Raw genomic sequence first — 18,695 nt, forward strand, 5'->3', positions numbered from 1 at the left:
TCCAGCCATTAGCCGGCCGTCACCCCAGTCCCTGTAATAAAAACCGAAAATGCTGGGAAAAGAACTCAGCAGGTCTGACTCTCCTCCTGAGTGAGTTCCCTGCTGAGCTTTGCCGGCTCTTTTGGTTTTTATCTCGGGTTTCCAGCACCTGCGGTATTTTGCTTTTATTTACTATGAGGCACTGCCTTCCGACGCCAATCGGAAAGCGTAAAGTCTCATTAGCCGTTAACTGTCAAGCAAACTGCCTTTTATCCACTCCCCCCACCACTTTCAACACGTTTATATTGGGGAAAGAGAAATGTTCAAGGATAGGTTCAGAAGAAACAACCCAGGCCACACACAGCAGTGTCCTGGGGGTTGATCTGCAATAACTAGAGACTCCATGGCTGGTCATGGAGGGTTCCAAACCCTCGGGTTGCTGTGGCAACGTACGCTTTTCCATACAGGTTGTGTCCCGGAGCTATGGATAGCGATGGTAGAGGCTCCAACGTTCTTTCTCTAGCGCGGCTGACCAGGAATCTCCATCTGTCTGGCCACGTTTATGAGCGCCCCTTCCTTAACCGCCAAGTCCTTGAGTGGGACTTCAGCCCGGAGCTTCTGGCTCAGAGGCAGGGACGTTACCCAGAGCACCTCAGGCGATGGGTTCAAATCCTACCCTGGTGATTGGTGGAATTTGGCATTAATTAACACGTTCAATCTTTTTTGGTGGAATTGAAAGCTGCTCTCACTCATGGTGCCAAGGAACGCATCATCGATTTTTTTGTAGAAACCCATCTGGTTCACTGATGCCCCCTCTGGGGAAGGAAATCTGCCCTCCTTACCCGGTCTGGACTCCAGACCCACAGCAATGTGGCTGACTCTTAATTCCACCTCCCCCTGTCCTCCATATCCCACCGCACAGGTATAACAATCTCTGCAGCTGAACACCCCTCAGAGTAGCACCTTGTGCAGCAGACCCCTCACTGTGTGAAGAAAAGGACTTCTACAGATGTTGCCAGAATTGAGAGGTTGGGCTGAGTGGCCTGTTTCGGTAATCATTCACCCTGTCATCATATTTTCTTTCATCTTGGTCTAAAACACCCAGAGATCTTGTGTCAGTCAATCCTTTTTTAAAAAATTGATTCGTAAGCACTGAAGAATTTAGCGCTGGATTGCCTTCGGACTACAAAGGCTATTTAGTGGATATAAAATTTCAAGGGAAGCATAGCAGAACTGACACACAAGGAAACAGAGGGTGGAATTAAATAATTAAACAAGGGGAAAAGTCCACTCCTGTTTTCAGTAAATGAGACTGATTATTCAATTACACTGATACGAAAGAACAAACAGTTTGGCATTTGCTTTCGAAAGAGACATTTAATCTCAATTGAGGAGGGATTCCAACACACGCCCTGGTAACCATCATCTAATCAGTAACAATAAAGCCTGTTCAATCATGTACACACTGCATAGTTTTCCCATTGAATAAAGTCATTGGAGCGCAGTTTAGATCCCCTGGGATTCTGAATGTCACGCTGACTCCCTCAGTCTGCAACACTTGCCGGGGCCAGAGAGACAAAGGGGGATTGACCCCTCTAAAGCACCCCCGAGGTCGGAGACCTGCCCTCTGCCAGCGGGGCTTGGAGGGGTAATGCGACACAGCCGACTTCAACTGGCGATGGCACTGGCGTTCTGGTTGGCAGGTACACACTGGGACTGGGAACCGGGGGCAAGGCTTCGGGTGACTGGATTTGGGTGAGCGTTCTCATACGCTGGTGGGAGGTAGAGCCGGGACTGTAAAGTTATGATGCGATCTGGTCCCCTCTTCTCCTTGGTAGCGTCTGTGAGTGCGGGTTTAATGCTGGTTTTAGTTTAAGTTAGAGGTGGTGATTCTGGTGATCAAACTCAAAGACCATTTTGAATAGGAGATGGAGGGTGCCTTGTCCAATCTCTCTAATTGGACCATTCAGGATCCATCTGGAAAGGGTTGTTTCCAAGCAGATCTGGGGGATTCTTTTATTAACTTTATTCATTCACAGGATGTGGGCTTCGCTGGCTGGACCAGCATTTATTGCCCATCCCTAATTGCCCTTGAGAAGGTGGTGGTGAGCTGCCTTCTTGAACCGCTGCAGTCCATGTGGTGTAGATACACCCACAGTGCTGTTAGGGAGGGAGTTCCAGGGGTTTGACCCAGTGACAGTGAAGGAACGGCCGATATATTTCCAAGTCAGGATGGTGAGTGGCTTGGAGGGGAACTTCCAGATGGTGGTGTTCCCATGTGTCTGCTGCCCTTATCCTTCTAGATGGTAGTGGTCGTGGGTTTGGAAGGTGTTGTCTAAGGAGCTGTGGTGAATCCCTACAGTGCATCTTGTAGATGGTACACTCTGCTGCCGCTGTGCGTCAGTGGTGTAGGGAGTGAATGTTTGTGGATGGGGTGCCAATCAAGCGGGGCTGCTTTGTCCTGGATGGTGTCGAGCTTCTTGAGTGTTGTGGGAGCTGCACTCATCCAGGCAAGTGGGGGGTATTCCATCACACTCCTGACTTGTGCCTTGTAGATGGTGGACAGGCTTTGGGGAGTCAGGATTTGAGTTACTCACCGCAGGATTCCCAGCCTCTGACCTGCTCTTGTAGCCACAGTATTTATGTGGCTGGTCCAGTTCAGTTTCTGGTCAATGGTAACCCCCAGAGTGTTGATATTAATGGAAAAAGATAGGTTGGGGAACAGATATTTCTGCTGGTTGGTGATCGAAGACTAGGGGGCAGAGTCTAAAAATGAGATCCAGACTTTTCAGGAGTGAAATGAGGAAACACTTCTAAGGACAGAGGGTGGGGGAAGTTTGGAACTCCCTTACACAAATGGCAATCGCTAATTTTAAATCTGTGAGATTGATAGACTTTTGTGATCCAAGATATTAATATGGGGCGAAGGTGGCTATATGGGGTCAGGTCATGGATCAGCCTTGATCTCATTGAATGGCAAAACAGGCTCAAGGGGCTGAATAGCCTCCTCCTGTTCCGAAGTTGCTAGAATTGCTCCACCATTGATGGTCGTGCCTGCCCTTGGGTCTAATCCCTGGAATTCCCTCTCTCCACCTCTCCACCCCTCCCTCCTCCCCCACGGACTTCCTTAAAACCTATCCCTGCGGCTCAGTTTTTTTGCAGTGGTTCAGTGTCCACTGTGGTCTGGTAACGCACCCGTGAAGTACCTGGGACAGGTGAAACGACATTAAAGGCGCTATATGAATGCAAGTTGTGGCTGCTGCTCTCTGTTGTCAAATCAAAGAGAGACACGCTGAGCACAGTAACAGAAATGCTTAACGTTAATCTAGTGCCTTTCACCACCTCAGGACACCCCAAAGCCAATGATATCCTACTGAAGTGCTGTCGCTGTCCAATTTTCACACAGTGCCATGATAATGAAAGAAAAATTCCAAAATTGTGTCCGGAAATATTGGACTTTAAAAAATAAGACCTGAGTTTTTTTTAAATGCACACAAGCCACTGGCTGGAATGCTGCAGGGTGACTTCTAAGAGGCAATGGAACCCTGTTGCCAGACAAGGTACTTCGAAAGACATCCAGAAACTAATTGCTCCCTCCGGTAGAGGACATAATGGGAGATAAGTATCACCCCATCAAAAAACCCTGTGGGCAAGGCCCAGCCAGATTTGTAAATTCACTTCCCACTTGGAATATACAAAGAAGGGGGTTAAAACTGAGCTGAAAAGCTGCCTCGGTGTCTGTCTGTTGGTGGGTGCCCTGAGAGAGTGAGCAAGTGCTGGAAGTTTGACTCAGAAGTAGCAGCCGCACACAGTACCCCTGCAAATTGCCCTTTCGCAGGTTTCCCGACCTCTCTCCCTCTCTACCAGAGTCAACACTACTGGAACCTCAAAACTGAGCATTCATCTAATGGAGTCAACGCCAGTGGAACATCGAAACTGACTATTCATCTACCAGAGTCAACACTACTGGAACCTCAAAACTGAGCATTCATCTAATGGAGTCAACGCCAGTGGAACATCGAAACTGACTATTCATCTACTGGAGCCAACACTACTGGAACCTCAAAACTGACTATTCATCTACTGGAGTCAACACTACTGGAACCTCGAAACTGACTATTCATCTACTGGAGTCAACACTACTGGAACCTCGAAACTGGCTTTTCATCTACTGGAGTCAACACTACTGGAACCTCAAAACTGGCTATTCATCTACTGGAGTCAACACCACTGGAACCTCGAAACTGACTATTCATCTACTGGAGTCAACACTGCTGGAACCTCGAAACTGACTATTCATCTACTGGAGTTAACGCTACTGGAATCTTGAAACTGACTGTTCATCTACCAGAGTTAATTCTACTGGAACCTCGAATCACAATGGTCACGAAGCTCAATCACCTGCTCCCCACGAGTCAAGGACTGTTCTGTATACCCTTTTAAATAGACATATATATATTCACTTACTTCAAGCTAAATTCATACTTCTAACTGTATGATCGTATATGCATGTGTCTTATCCTGTCTTTCCTTTAGCAGTTGTAAACTTACCCTTACCTTTAACTCAAGAAAGTCTGATCAAATTGGCTCCATCAAAACCCAAATGACTGTGTCTGGGTCTGTGAGAGGGGGCCCTTTGTAGATTAAATCTAGTTGTGACCAACAGAGGTAGCGGGGGGTTGGGGGGCTGAATAAAGACAGGGAACGAGTTCATCCCTCCTCACCCGGGGCATAACAGTCTGGGGGTGTCCCAGCCAGACAGTAAGAAATTGGGAGATCTCGTCTGGATCAACAACTTTGGGGAGCCTCGCCTAGGTGGGGGTGGGGGTGGGGTTCGTAACAAAAACAGCAATGTGATAATGACCTGGATATTCTGCTTTTTAGTGACGTACATTGAGACATTGAGGGATAATTATTTCTCCAGGACACGGGGGAAAATCCCCCCTGCAGTCTTCCTAAAAATGGTACCTCCATCAGTGCAACACTTCCAGAATACTGACCTTCCAACAGTGCAGCACTCCCTCAGTACTGACCCTCTGACAGTGCAGCACTCCCTCAGTACTGACCCTCTGACAGTGCAGCACTCCCTCAGTACTGACCCTCTGACAGTGCAGCACTCCCTCAGTACTGACCCTCTGACAGTGCAACACTCCCTCAGTACTGACCCTCTGACAGTGCAGCACTCCCTCAGTACTGACCTGCGACAGTGCGACGCTCCCTCAGTACTGACCCTGCGACAGTGCGACGCTCCCTCAGTACTGACCCTCTGACAGTGCAGCACTCCCTCAGTACTGACACTCTGACAGTGCAGCACTCCCTCAGTACTGACCCTCTGACAGTGCAGTACTCCCTCAGTACTGACCCTCTGACAGTGCAGCACTCCCTCAGTACTGACCCTCTGACAGTGCTGCACTCCCTTAATCCTGGCAGTGTGAATGCCCTACAGGATTGTGTACTGAAGTCTCTGGAGTGGCTCTTGAACCCACAATCCTGTGTTACAGGGTTGAGAGTGCTACCCACTGAGCCACCGCTCATATCAGTGGGTGGGAGTTACAGGGGGCTGAACTCTCACTGCCTCTATTAGCACCCCATCAAATCTGAAATTTACCCCATTCAGAATCCATCCCTGCGCTTTGGGTGACATCTGAGGGGTGAAGTTCAACTTGTGCACTGAAACAACAGAACAGAATGTCAGTGGACAGGAAAACAGGCAGTTCAATGTTACAGTGTGGATACAGCACAGACACAGGTCATCTGGCCCATCTACTTGGGGAACAGGAGCAGGAGGAGGCCATTTGTCCCTTCGAGCCTGTCCTACCATTCTGTAAGATCGTGTCTGATCTGGTTGTGGTCTATGTCCGCTTTCCTGTCTGTTCCCCAATAACCCTTGACCGCCCCCCCCCCCCACCCCCAACAATCGATAAAGATTCTGTCTACCTCAGCCTCGAATAAATCCAAAGGCCCAGTATCCACCACTTTCTGGGGTAGAGAATTCCGCATACTAACAACCTTTCTGAGAGAAAACATTTCTCCTCATCCCTGTCTTAAAATGGAGGCCTCTTATTTTTCACCTGTGCGCCCTAGTTTCACTCTCCATCTTAAGATGGAACATCCTCTGGGTATTGGCCGTAAAAAGCCCCTCAAGATCTTAAATATTTCAGTAAGACTCCCCTCATTCTTCTGAACGCCAATGAGTGAAGGCTCAACCTCTCCTTGCAAGGAAACCCCTTCATCCCAGGAATGAGTCCATTGCTTCTCAGGCAATGGTATCTTTTTCTTTAAATAAGTCAACTGAAACTGCACACAGTGCTTCGGATGTTGGCTCATCAAAGCCCTGTGCAGTTGTAGGATAACCTCCCTACTTTTATAATCCATTCCCTGTGCGATGAATGCCAACATTCCATTTGCCTTCCCGAACACTTGCTGCACCCACATGCTAACTTTTTTGTGATTCATGAACCACGACACCCAAATCCCTCTGTACCACCGAGTTATGCAGACCCTCAATTCAAATAGTGTACCACTTTCTGAATGTATGGTTGCTAAATTAGTCGCTGATACCAAGGTAGGTCGGAAAGTAAGATGTCAAGAGTCTGCAAAGGGATACAGGGAGGTTAAGTGAGCAGGCAAAAATTTGGAAAATGGAGTATAATGTGGGATAAGGTTCACTTTGGCAGAAAGAGTAGAGTCTCTTCATCCAAGACATTGACATAGATTGTAAATATTTGAGGCCCCAGCACTGATCCCTGTGGCACTCCACTAGTCGCAGCTTACCAACCTGAAAATTACCCATTTATGCCTACTCTCTGCTTCCTGTTAGGTAGCCAATCTTCTATCCATATAATCTGTTACTCCTATACCATGTGCTCTTACCTTGTGGTGTGGTAGCTTATGTCTTGGTCACCCTTTAATGATATCAAGGGGACCAGGAATAGACACTAGCAGCCACCATTACTTCACTCTATAAAATATATATTAAAATAAAAAGATTAACCAACCCAACTGTCTCTTTGATAGCATAGAATCATAGAATGGTTGCAGCGCTGAAGAAGGCCATTTGGCCCATTGGGCCTGTGCTATCTCTTCGCAAGTGCCAACTCACCTAGTCCCTCTCCCCTGCCTTCTTCCCTTAGCCTTGCAAATTCTCCCTCTTCAGGTAATGGTTCAATTCGCTTTCGAAAGCCACGATTGAATCTGCCTCCCCCATGCTCCCAGGTCATCCCAGACCCTAGATGCAGCGTTTAATTGCTCTATGCTTGATGATGTTAGTCTGGTAACTGATCTACGCTCAACTAAATAAACCTGGGCGTGGTCGCAGCTAAAGTAACCAGACACACACAGCAAGCCCATGAAGCTGAGCAGCAAACAGGAGATATTTTGAAGCATTGTAAATAAAGGACACTGCACACTTAGAAACTAGTGTCATCTCTGCGTAGCTCCAAGGAAAGTCAAACGTAAAGTATACAACAAACTGGCGGGACACAACATTGACCACCTGCCCCGTAATAGAAATGTAAATGTTTCCTTGTGTCACCTTTGCTTTGTTTGACTTTCACCTTAAACCGGCCGCTTGTCTTCATCCCCAGGGGCTGCGAGGGGCGTGGAGGTCAGATTGAGTGACCCACAGCTCTACGGGATCGTCGGACAGCCCTTGCGTTTTGACGCGGAGTACACCAGGGGGAGCTGGCGGGATATCCATAGCGTGACCTGGAAGGTGCAGACTGCCACCTCCCTCAGGATCTTCCAGTACATCATGGAGAGCAGCAAGATGTACCTGTCCCCTCCTTATCGGGGGAGGGTGACGTTCCACAGGGAGAACGGCTCCATGGTCCTGCTGAACTTCACTGCCCGGGATAACGGGCTGTACCACATCACAGTGACCGACACCGAGGGATCCGAGCAGATAGCATCCACCCGGGTGTGGGTGTACGGTGAGTCGGGATCTTGCTGTGCCTTTTCCCTCTCTTCCCCTGCGCCCCCCCCCACCCCCTGCCCCAGGCCCATAAGCTACCTGACCCCCATTGAGCCTGCTCCACCATTCAGTGAGATCACAGCTGACAGGATTGTGGCCTTAACTCAGCTTTCCCAACTGGCCTGCCTTCACCTCCATAAATCCTGTCTCCCTTATCTATCAGAAATCTCTCTAAATTAGCCTCGTTTCACACTCAATGTATTTGGAGTTGTTCTTTCTCGCACACGGTTCTTGTGAAATCTGTGACATGCTGTCTGCTGATTTGAAAGCCGGGGAACCATTCTCCACCGAGTGGCCCAATCTTGAGCTGCTGTTTTGCCACACTCTGGTTCAACATATATCTCAGTTGCAATTCACCCTGTTCCAGTCCCAGCTCATGTTGCTACTGGAAAAGTCAGGTCCCAGCTCGATAGATTTAATTTTCTTTTTTTGTTTAGAAACGTGGAGGGTGGCTACTGAACAGAGTCACAGGAGTCAGCTGATGAACTTTAACAAAGAAAAAACATTTATTAAGCAAGGAAAGATGAACCGTATTACAATACTCCTTCACCCACAACTATACGGGTTACAGATGTATACAGATTCATAAGGATAACACAAGTTACAAAGGCTATCTTATACTCTGATGTTCACAGTAAGTACGCAGTCCATGTAAACCAGTAGGTGACCTGTGGTCAGACAGACCACACTCCAAAACTAAGTGACAGATGCCACCTCAAGCAGATGCTATGGATTTCTCCTCAACTCCGCCTAGATGCTTGTCGCACCGTTAGCCAACCAGTCCAACTGAACTCCATCCTTTACTTGAGGGCTTCTGATCCCCACTCTCAAAGAACTCGCTCTGGAATCTTCTCCCAAATGACACTTCCTCTCGGACGCCTTCCACAAGGGTGCACCTCCAGGGTTTTGATCTCTCCTTCCGATCCTCCTCTTCCCTGTGTTGCCTCGCCTTCCATGCACTCTTTCTCAGAGACTCAGCCATACCAACAGAACACCACTGCTTCACATGCCCATAGTAAGGAGTCACCAACCTTTGCCTGTCTCCTCAGTTCTTCTGGCTTCTTGCAAGCCCATTTTGCCTTGATTCTGCTCCTTGCAGCTTTCTCGCTTTAATTCGGAGCCTTTTCCTCTGCTCCATCTTGACTTACCTAATGCCTTGGGACCTTTTCCTGTCCCCGCTCCCTGGTTTTGGGACTTTCTGCTTTTCTTTTGGGTCCTGCTCCCTGCAGCTCCTTTCCTACCTGCTCTGGCAGCTTCTATGGAATGGTCCTGCCAACTGAACTCACACTGCTTTTCTGTTTTTCTGTCTCTGTGGGCTCCCTGTCGCTAGGCATCCGCACAGCGTTCCACACTTTGTTTTAATTTCCGTAAACCACTTTGAGAGTCATAAAACCTCATTAAAATACAGGTAACTCTTTCAAGTACAAACTTGCTTCCATCTGTTTCAGATGAAGTTACATTGTTTGCCATTGTGAGATTTGAACTCTTGATCTTGGGGTTACAAACCCTGTACCATAATCACTTGGCTATACAGGTATGCAGACAAAGCCACAGACTTGCAGGCAACATTCTTCCAGAGAAAAACTCAAAATGAAACTAGACCCAGGTTTCACCCTTTTAACTCACAAATAAAACATAAATTAAACGTAAAGCCATATCTTGTTCCTAGCACACACAAATATGCATATAACTTACTTAAGACTGTCTCCAGCTCCAAACAACACCTAAAATTACCTTTGAAAAGGGAAAGGATTTGCATTGCTGAGGGGAAAGGTCAGACAGATTTGGACTGGAATATACAATGCTTACAACATAGAAAGAGGCCATTCAGTCCATTTTGCCAGTCCCAGATCCCTGTAAAAGCGATTCACCTAGTCCCACTTCCAGCACCTTATCCCCATAGCCCCACAAACCTCTTCTCTTCGAATAATGACCCAATTTCCCTTTGAAAGCCACAAATGAATCTGCCTCCCCCACACTCTCAGGCAGCGCATTCCAGATCCTAACCACTCGCTGCATGAAAAAGATTTTCCTCATATCACCATTGCTTCTTTCACCAATCACCATAAACCCGTGCCCCTCTGTTTCTCGATCCTTCCACCAATGGGAATATTGGTGGATCTACTCCACACAATATTGTAATATTGTAAGTATTGTATTATAACATTGCATTGAGTATTGTAATATAGTTCACCTTTCCTTGTTTAATAAATGTTTTCTCCTTGTTAAAAGTTCATCAGCTGAGTCCTGTGACTCTGTTCAGAAGCCGCCCTTCATGTTTCTGAACAAAAAACAGCTAAATCTATCAAGCTGGGTTCCACTCTGGGACCTGCCTTTTCCAGTAGTAACATCAGCTGGGACTGTAACAGGGTGAATCTATGTCCAGACTCTTCATGATTTTAAAGACCTCCATCAAATCTCCTCTTAGTTGTCTGTACATCTGTTCAGTCGGTCTCACGAAGAGGTTCTGAGCCTTATATGGTTTAACATTAACTGTTTATTGATAACACATAACTATATGCATTATAACCCATGACCATAAACATCTAGAAGGACGAGGGCAGAAGACACATGGGAACATCACCATCTAGAAGTTCCCCTCCAAGCCACACACCATCCCGACTTGGAAATATATCGGCCTTTCCTTCACTGTCGCTGGGTCAAAATCCTGGAACTCCCTCCCTAACAGCACGGTGGGTGTACCTACACCACATGGACTGGCAGCGGTTCAAGAAGGCAGCTCACCCCGCACCTTCTCAAGGGGCAATTAGGGATGGGCAATAAAAGCTGGGCCCAGCCAGCGAAGCCCACACCCCATGAATGAATTTTTTTAAATAGCCCAAACTATGAGCTAACTCCATGCTTGCTTCTACACAGGTTTCTGTCTGGTCCACAACCACAGTCTTAGTCCAGGTCATGCGCCTCTTTACATCAAACTGTGGGTGGCACTGTGTCGCAGTCCCACATTAATTCTTGCTATGCCAGATAACCTTACATTATGCTCTTAGACTTCTCTTCTCCAAGGACAACAGCCCCGACTCCTCCAAATCTATCCATGTCACCGAAGTTCCTCACCCCGGGACCATTTTCATGAAACTTTTCTGCACTGTCTCAGAAGACTTCAAATCCTCCCTAAAGCTAGACTCCTTCAAAGATTCAGCCCAAGCACAATGGATGTCTTTCCAGAGAAAAGCGCATGACCTATTCACCCCTTCCTGATAAGCATATCCCTGTGGTTCTGGAATCATCCTTGTAATATTCTTTTAAACTTCCTCCAGTGCCACTATGACCACTGTATAAATTGGAGACCAGAACAGTGCACAATGCCACAACTGTGGGCCAACGCCTGGTGCAAGTTTAGGATAACCTATTCACTTTCCAATTCTACCCTTGCAGAAATGGGCCCTTATTTTATTTTCAATTCTTTTATTAAGGTGTCTCTCTACTTATTGTGATTTGTGTTCTGGTATCTGCTAGATCTCTTAGCTCATCAACCCCCCGTTCAACTCTTATTCTCTAAGTAATATGCTAACTCACGGATATCAAGGAGAGGCATTTGGAGAGGTTTAGGGAGGGAACTCCAGAGCTCAGGGCCCCCCCAGGCAGCTGAAGGCACGGCCGCCAATGGTGGAGCGATGGGAATCGGGGGATGGTTAAGAGGCCGGAATTGGAGGAGATCAGAAATCTGGGAAAGATGTAGGGGTTGCAGGAGGTTACAGAGATAGGGAGGGTTGTAGGGGTTGCAGGAGGTTATAGAGATAGGGAGGGTTGTAGGGGCTGGAGGAGGTTACAGAGATCAGCAGGGTAGTTGAGGCTGGAGGAGGTTACAGAGATAGGGAGGGTTGTAAGGATTCAACGAGTTTACAGAGATAGGGAGGGGTGTAGGGGCTGGAGGAGGTTACAGAGATAGGGAGGGGTGTAGGGGCTGGAGGAGGTTACAGAGATAGGGAGGGTTGCAGGGGCTGGAGGAGGTTACAGAGATAGGGAGGGTTGTAGGGGCTGGAGGAGGTTACAGAGATAGGGAGGGTTGCAGGGGCTGGAGGAGGTTACAGAGATAGGGAGGGTTGTAGGGGCTGGAGGAGGTTGCAGAGATAAGGAGGGTTGTAGGGGCTGGAAGAGGTTACAGAGATAGGGAGGGTTGTAGGGGCTGGAGGAGTTACAGAGATAGGGAGAGTGTAGGGGCTGGAGGAGGTTATAGAGATAGGGAGGGTTGCAGGGGCTGGAGGAGGTTACAGAGATAGGGAGGGTTGTAGGGGCTGGAGGAGGTTACAGAGATAGGGAGGGTTGTAGGGGCTGGAAGAGGTTACAGAGATAGGGAGGGTTGTAGGGGCTGGAGGAGGTTACAGAGATAGGGAGGGTTGTAGGGGCTGGAGGAGGGTACAGAGATAGGGAGGGTTGTAGGGGCTGGAGGATTTACAGAGATAGGGAGGGTGTAGGGGCTGGAGGAGGTTACAGAGATAGGGAGGGTTGTAGGGGCTGGAGGAGGTTACAGAGATAGGGAGGGTTGTAGGGGCTGGAGGAGTTACAGAGATAGGGAGGGTGTAGGGGCTGGAGGAGGTTACAGAGATAGGGAGGGTTGTAGGGGCTGGAGGAGGGTACAGAGATAGGGAGGGTTGTAGGGGCTGGAGGAGTTACAGAGATAGGGAGGGTGTAGGGGCTGGAGGAGGTTACAGAGATAGGGAGGGTTGTAGGTGCTGGAGGATGTTGCAGAGATAGGGAGGGTTGTAGGTGCTGGAGGATGTTACAGAGATAGGGAGGGTTGTAAGTGCTAGAGGAGGTTACTGAGATAAGGAGGAGTCCTGGAGGCCATGGGGGGATTTGAAAACAAGAATTAGAATTTTTAAAATGGAGGTGTTACTGGACTAGGAGCCAATACAGGACAGTGAGTGACAAGGGGGGATGTGTGAACAGGACTTGTTATGAGTTCAGACAAGGGCAATAGAAGTTTGGATAAGTTCACGTTTACAGAGGTGGAAAGCAGGGGGTTGGGCAGCAGAGATGTACAGCCACACCCTGTGATCACAATGGACAGTAAACATCTGCCAATGTTCTCTCTCCTTATTCGACAGAGCCGATCTCGAAGCCGGTCATCGAGACATTCCGAAACCACCTCAATTTAATGTTAACCTGCTCGGCGCATAATGGAACAGACCAGCGATATCATTGGTTAAAGGATGGTCAGAGCGTTGTTGAAACCCATGTGTTGGTGGTGTCTGATGGTCGCAATCTCTCTCTCCTGTCACATTCCACAGCAATGTGTGGAGTTTATACGTGTTTAGTGACAAACAAAGTCAGCCAAGAGTCAGTGAACAAAACATTATCAGGTTAGGGGGCATTCTGTTATTGTGCCATTTTTTTTGTCCACGGTGGATAATTGCATATTTGATATGTTTGACTTTCCTCAGAGCTACACAGAGATGACACGAGTTTAAGTGTGTACTGGGTTATGTTTACAGTACTTTAACATATCCCTGTCATCACACTTGCTTATCTCAGCCCCAGCTTCTTCACATTGCTTCACTGTTTACTCAAGCCCCTCGTCATCACCCAGGTTCAACCAATCAAGCACAGTGAGCATGGATCAGTTACCAGACTAACATAGTTGAACACAGAACAATTGAAGAATTAAACCATTGTACGCTATCAATGATTGTGACTGGCGCAATTCTTCTCAAAGTGTTTCACCTCACTGCAGACTGTTAGACCGCCCCAAGTGGAATTTGTCCGAATTATCGATCGAGCGCGTTTCAGACGGGTCCACAAGGCATGGCCGATTATAGAATTGTGTGGGGTGGAGAAACAAAAGTTAATTTTGGAGAACTGAGAGCCATGTTGAAAGACTGAAAAGACTAGAGCTCTTTAGAAGCGGCTGAGTGGTGACCTAATAGAGGTCCTTAACATTACGAAGGGGTTTCAGTAGGGTGTGTTACAATCTCCATAGATACTGATAACTTTTAAAGAGTAATTCAAATCCCCAGTTATTAGCTGAAATGATAACACATTAAGATTTCACATTTTCAGAAAAAAACTTTTACTGTATCAAATAATTCAGAACGATGAATGGCTAAACACCATTTCCTTGTGCGGACAACATATACTTTAAACGCTAGAAATAAATGGTTTCTTCTTACTTATCAGTCTCCCAGAATTACAGATCTTACACAAACAATTCACAGTTGCTCTTAGATTTCAGTGGATTCCTAACTTATTCCTTTCCCAGCCTGGTAACCTCTAATCCTAAAACTATCTTTCACTCTGAGGGTTTTCTGAGGATTTCTTGCTCTCACTCCAAGCTAGCACATTGAGGGGATAACAATATAATTCTACATTCTCCCAGCTCTCTGGGTAAAGGAGTTGTCCTCAATTGGGTTTATCAGTGTCTGTCTTATACTGATGGTGCTGAGTTATGGACTCTCATTCAGAGAATGGTGAGCAATTCTGAAGTTATGATCACTCTTGCCATTTCAGATTCACATGGCTTTGCTGAATGCAGAGAAAAAGACAATGCGAAAAGAGGGCAAGTTCATGCGATCCCCATAGTGATTTTGGTTTGTGTCACCTTGTTGATCCTGGCTGCGTGTATTTTTCTGAATGTGAGTATTTAAATACAGAACATTTCACACAGGGGAGTGATGATTTGGGTGAAGATAAGATAACTCACAGATGAGAGAAACTCTGAGATAAATTTGCAGAATATTACCTTTCCCTGAATAGTCTTCCCAGGGAGGTGATTCTCCCATTGGCACCCTGCTGTCAGGTGAGGGCGAGGCTGACCTCTGAGTCTGATGGATGTTGGATCAAGGGGCTCGAGCCCATAATCCAGGCCAAGAGTCCCAGTGTGAGTGCTGAGGAGGTGTTGCACTGTCGGAGGGTCAGCACTGAGTGAGTGCTGCACTGTCTGAGGGTAGGTGCTGAAGGAGTGCTGCACTGTCAGGGGATCAGTAGTGAGGAAGTGCTGCACTGTCAGAGGATCAGTACTGAGGGAGTGCTGCACTTTCGGAGAGTCAGTACTGAGGGACTGCTGCACTATCTTGGTCTTAAATATATTCAACAATGGAGCATCCACAATGGTCTCAGGTGGAGAATTCCAATGATATACAATCCCTTGTGTGAAGAAATTTCTCCTTATCTCAATCTGAAAGTATCGGCCTATTACCCTTAAACTGTGCCCCCCCACCCCCCTACATCTTCTAGATTCCACAGCCGATGTCCTATCCTCTGAAGCCCCTTTTACATTTCACTGAGATCCCCCTCTCATTCTTCTAGGCTCCAGAGAACATAGACCTAAAATTTACTCAGCCCCTCACCTCCGAACAACCCTGAGAGTCTAATTAATTTAGCAATATCAAAATAGGAAATGCTGGAAATAGCCCACCACTCTGTCAGTGTGCTGTGGAGAGAGAAACAGAATTAGCATCTCAGCTCCCTGTCCATGCACTAGAACTGCCAAAGAACCAGCGATCAGATGACCTTTAAGTACACAGGAAGGGCAAGGGGGAAGAGGAGGAAAGGTCAAGAGGGGAGGTTTGCGATGGGGTGGAGGCATTCAAGCGGGCAATGGCTCAGGGCAATAGGGCACGGTAATGAAACAAATCAAAAGAAAGTATTGGTTTAGAGGAGGTGCGAATGGCAGCAGGAGGTTTACACCAACAATGTTGTTTGAATAAATGGGAGCATCTGTTATGACCTGAAATTGTCTAATGAATAAAGTGATTATATCCTTTAAAAGTCTTGGGCAGTTTATATTTTGTCACCCTCGTACCCTGAGCCATTATGACATGGGCGTTCCTGAGGGGGTGAGGGTGGAGCAGTTCGGAGGGATTTTACAATCGGGCATTCTTTAAGCAGTCAGACATCACATTCAGAGATTCCTTACCTCCATTTTCTCTTCTGCAAAAAAGGGAAAAGTGAACGAGTGATCTTTAACTTCAGGGGAGGTTGCGACTGGACAGCAGGTGGACAAGACTCCTTCCCTCTTCAGCCAATCAAACAGCATTGCCCACCATCTGGTGTCCCCCTCAAATCTCGGCAGAAAGCACAATAGCCCGACAGAGACCTAGAACCAGACAGAAACGAGCCTGCCGCAATCGATCGGGATGCGTGTGAGATTATCAGTGGAACAGGGATCCAAAATGGTGCAGACTGGAATTCAACACGACAGCACCACAAGTACGTCTCTCATGTGCACTGGGACTGACTGCAATGACATGCAAATTATTTATTTTTGAGATTGTGTTTGTCTATATGTGTATATTTATAAAGGAGTAAATTATAAATCAAATAAAGTGAATATCGCCGGAAGTTTTTCCCCATTGGATGGGAGACAGTCATCCAGAGCTGTTGCGAAATGATGGTAGAACGAACAGGAGGTCAGTTCAATCCTTGAAATCGATACTTCTATTTCACCGAGTGGCTTGGTGGTCGTAGATATTGAGTATTGCTGAAAAAAGAGACATGCTGTCAAAGCTCTTTTTCTGGCACTCATCAGGACTAGAATCACAAGAATTCCAGATCTCAAAGGGAGCAACAATCTATACTGCATGAGAAAAGGGTGCTGATCGGTTGGCAAGTTGACACTGGTCGACGCTTTGCTATGGAGAATGCACCAGGGAGCTTTTGTCCCCTGTCCCTTTGTTTAATTCTTGGAAGGCACAATGCCGGGGCATGTTCCTTTTGCCTGCAGAGGGCAGGTCCCTGCGTGTGAATATATCCATCTTCCCGCAAGCGTTAGTGAGCCACATTGCCAGCCGGAACGACCATCTCAACTTGGCTGCAAGTGTCATTCATAGCACACTCTGGATTGTTCAGTTAGCGCCGTCCAGTCATGGAATCACATCTAATGTCGGACATTGTATTCGGAGTTTTGCAAGCACCGGCTGCTCGGGTACGGTGAGTACCCTCCCTGTTGCGATCAGCTGAAGGGATGTGCTGTTTGCTATGGTCCTCCAGTCATTGGGATATATGGCCCACATAACTGGCATCGGACCAGCACTGGAATTCATTCACCATATTACTCATTTGTGTGGTAGGCGGGAATTCACTTTGGTTTGATGGCAGCATCCATTGAGTGGAAAGCACCACTCGTGTCGCTGATGCACCGTAGCAGCAAGAAACAGCTACCTTTACTGGTTGCTTAAATTTTTGAGGTACCTTACTCCTCCAGGGTAATCCGAGGTAGATTGGGCACTTTTCAGTCCTGAAAGCGGTGGCCTTGGGCCCCATTTGTGTACACGTGATACACAGCGAGCAATTGGGGGGGCCGTTGTCCCACAGGGTAGCTTTAATGCCGTTTCGATGTCAAGCTTGCATAGCGAGCAAATGCCTCGACCAATCCGAGTCAACTTGCCAACCAATCAGCACCCTTTCCTCGTGCAGTATAAATTGCTGTTCCCTTTGAAATTTGGAATTCTTGCACCTGTCCTGATGGGTACAAGATGAAAAGCTTTGATGGCGTGTCACGTTTTTCAACCAATTGATTACAATTGGTCAAATTTTTATTTCTGTCTTTGTTTACTGCAATGGTTCAGCTGCCTGTGACAATTGACTGGCCAGTTCACCGTTTATTCCACAAGACTTTGGAGTTAGGTCAATTGGTTACAGCTCAAAAGGAGGCCATTCAGCCCATCACGCCTGTGCCGGCTCTCTGCAAGTTCAATTCACCGAGTCCCACTCCCCTACCTTATCCCTGTAGCCCAGCACATTTTTTCCCCCTTCAGGTAATGATCCAATTCTCTCTTTAAAGCCTCGATTGAAACTGCAATTTCGCAGGCAGCGCATTCCAGATCCTAACCACTCGCTACGTGAACAAGTTCCTCCCCTGTGTTGCTCCTTTTTCCAATCGTCTTCAATCCGTGCCCTCTGCTTCTCGATCCTTCCGCCAATGGGGAACAGTTTCTCCTCACCCACTCTGTCCAGGCCCCTCACGATCTGGAGCGCCTCTGTCAAATCTCCTCTCGACCTCCTGTCCTCCGAACAGGCGATCCCAGCTTCCCCAATCCATCCGGGGAACTGAAGTCCCTGGAGACACCCTCTCGAACCCATTTCTGAACCCAACCTCCACAGCCTTCGCATCCTTCCTGAGGTGCAGAGGGGCTGGACTTTTTACAAGAACTGGAACAGGCAGTTTCACCTGCCTCTACTGTCTTTGAATTCTGTTGTTCTGGAGATGAATGATACCCTTTGAGATATGACCTTCCGGGTGCTCCTCCATCTAAGATGATCAGATCTATAGATCCTTCAGTTGTGTCACTCTGTTTCACTATGGACGCTGTTAGTGTGGTGTCAAATTACCTGGCACTTTCGAGAGTCCGTTGATGCTTAGAACAGTCATCGGTGTTTTACGACTCTCTCCCTCACACCGCTGGAACAAACTGATAAAAGTGCGATACTGCAGATGGCTGGAAATCTGAAATAAAAACCCAAAGTGCGGGAAGAGCTCAGTAGTTCTGGCAGCATCTGGCAGAGAGAGGAACAGAGTTCACACTTCCAGTCTGCCTGGCTTCTCTGGAGCTAAAGAGGAGTAGAAAGGTGATGGGGTTTTAAACGGTTTAGGAAGGGGGTGGAGCACGATAGGAGATCAGGGGTAGATGGGAGCTGAGGAGAGATTGACAAAGATGCCATGGATACCCCATCCCCCCCCGACCCCCACCACAGGGCTGTCTGTGACTTGTTTCTATGCTGTGCTTTCACCAAGCGCTGAGCCTTGTTCTGCTATTAACACATCCTCCTATCTTACCTTTATGCC

The 18,695-nt window shown here is 47.5% G+C and overlaps 1 protein-coding gene across 1 annotated transcript; it reads left to right on the forward strand.

The window, feature by feature from the left end:
- The first annotated feature begins 1,467 nt into the window (after positions 1-1,467).
- Positions 1,468-16,016, forward strand: LOC121271085 (hepatocyte cell adhesion molecule-like). The gene is made up of 5 exons (XM_041176823.1): positions 1,468-1,682; positions 7,566-7,910; positions 13,021-13,275; positions 14,420-14,544; positions 15,853-16,016. Exons 1-5 carry the CDS (start codon positions 1,631-1,633, stop codon positions 15,868-15,870), a joined length of 795 nt encoding a protein of 264 aa, XP_041032757.1. The 5' UTR covers positions 1,468-1,630; the 3' UTR covers positions 15,871-16,016.
- Positions 16,017-18,695: the final 2,679 nt, after the last annotated feature.

This window comes from Carcharodon carcharias, chromosome 29 (genome assembly GCF_017639515.1).
Source record: "Carcharodon carcharias isolate sCarCar2 chromosome 29, sCarCar2.pri, whole genome shotgun sequence".
NCBI lineage: Eukaryota > Metazoa > Chordata > Chondrichthyes > Lamniformes > Lamnidae > Carcharodon > Carcharodon carcharias.

Coding starts and splice junctions, on each gene's coding strand:
- LOC121271085 (XM_041176823.1), top strand. CDS start 1,631: ATGCGACACAGCCGACTTCAACTGGCGATGGCACTGGCGTTCTGGTTG. Junction 7,911..13,020: donor CACCCGGGTGTGGGTGTACG/GTGAGTCGGGAT, acceptor CTTATTCGACAG/AGCCGATCTCGAAGCCGGTC. Junction 13,276..14,419: donor AGTGAACAAAACATTATCAG/GTTAGGGGGCAT, acceptor TTGCCATTTCAG/ATTCACATGGCTTTGCTGAA.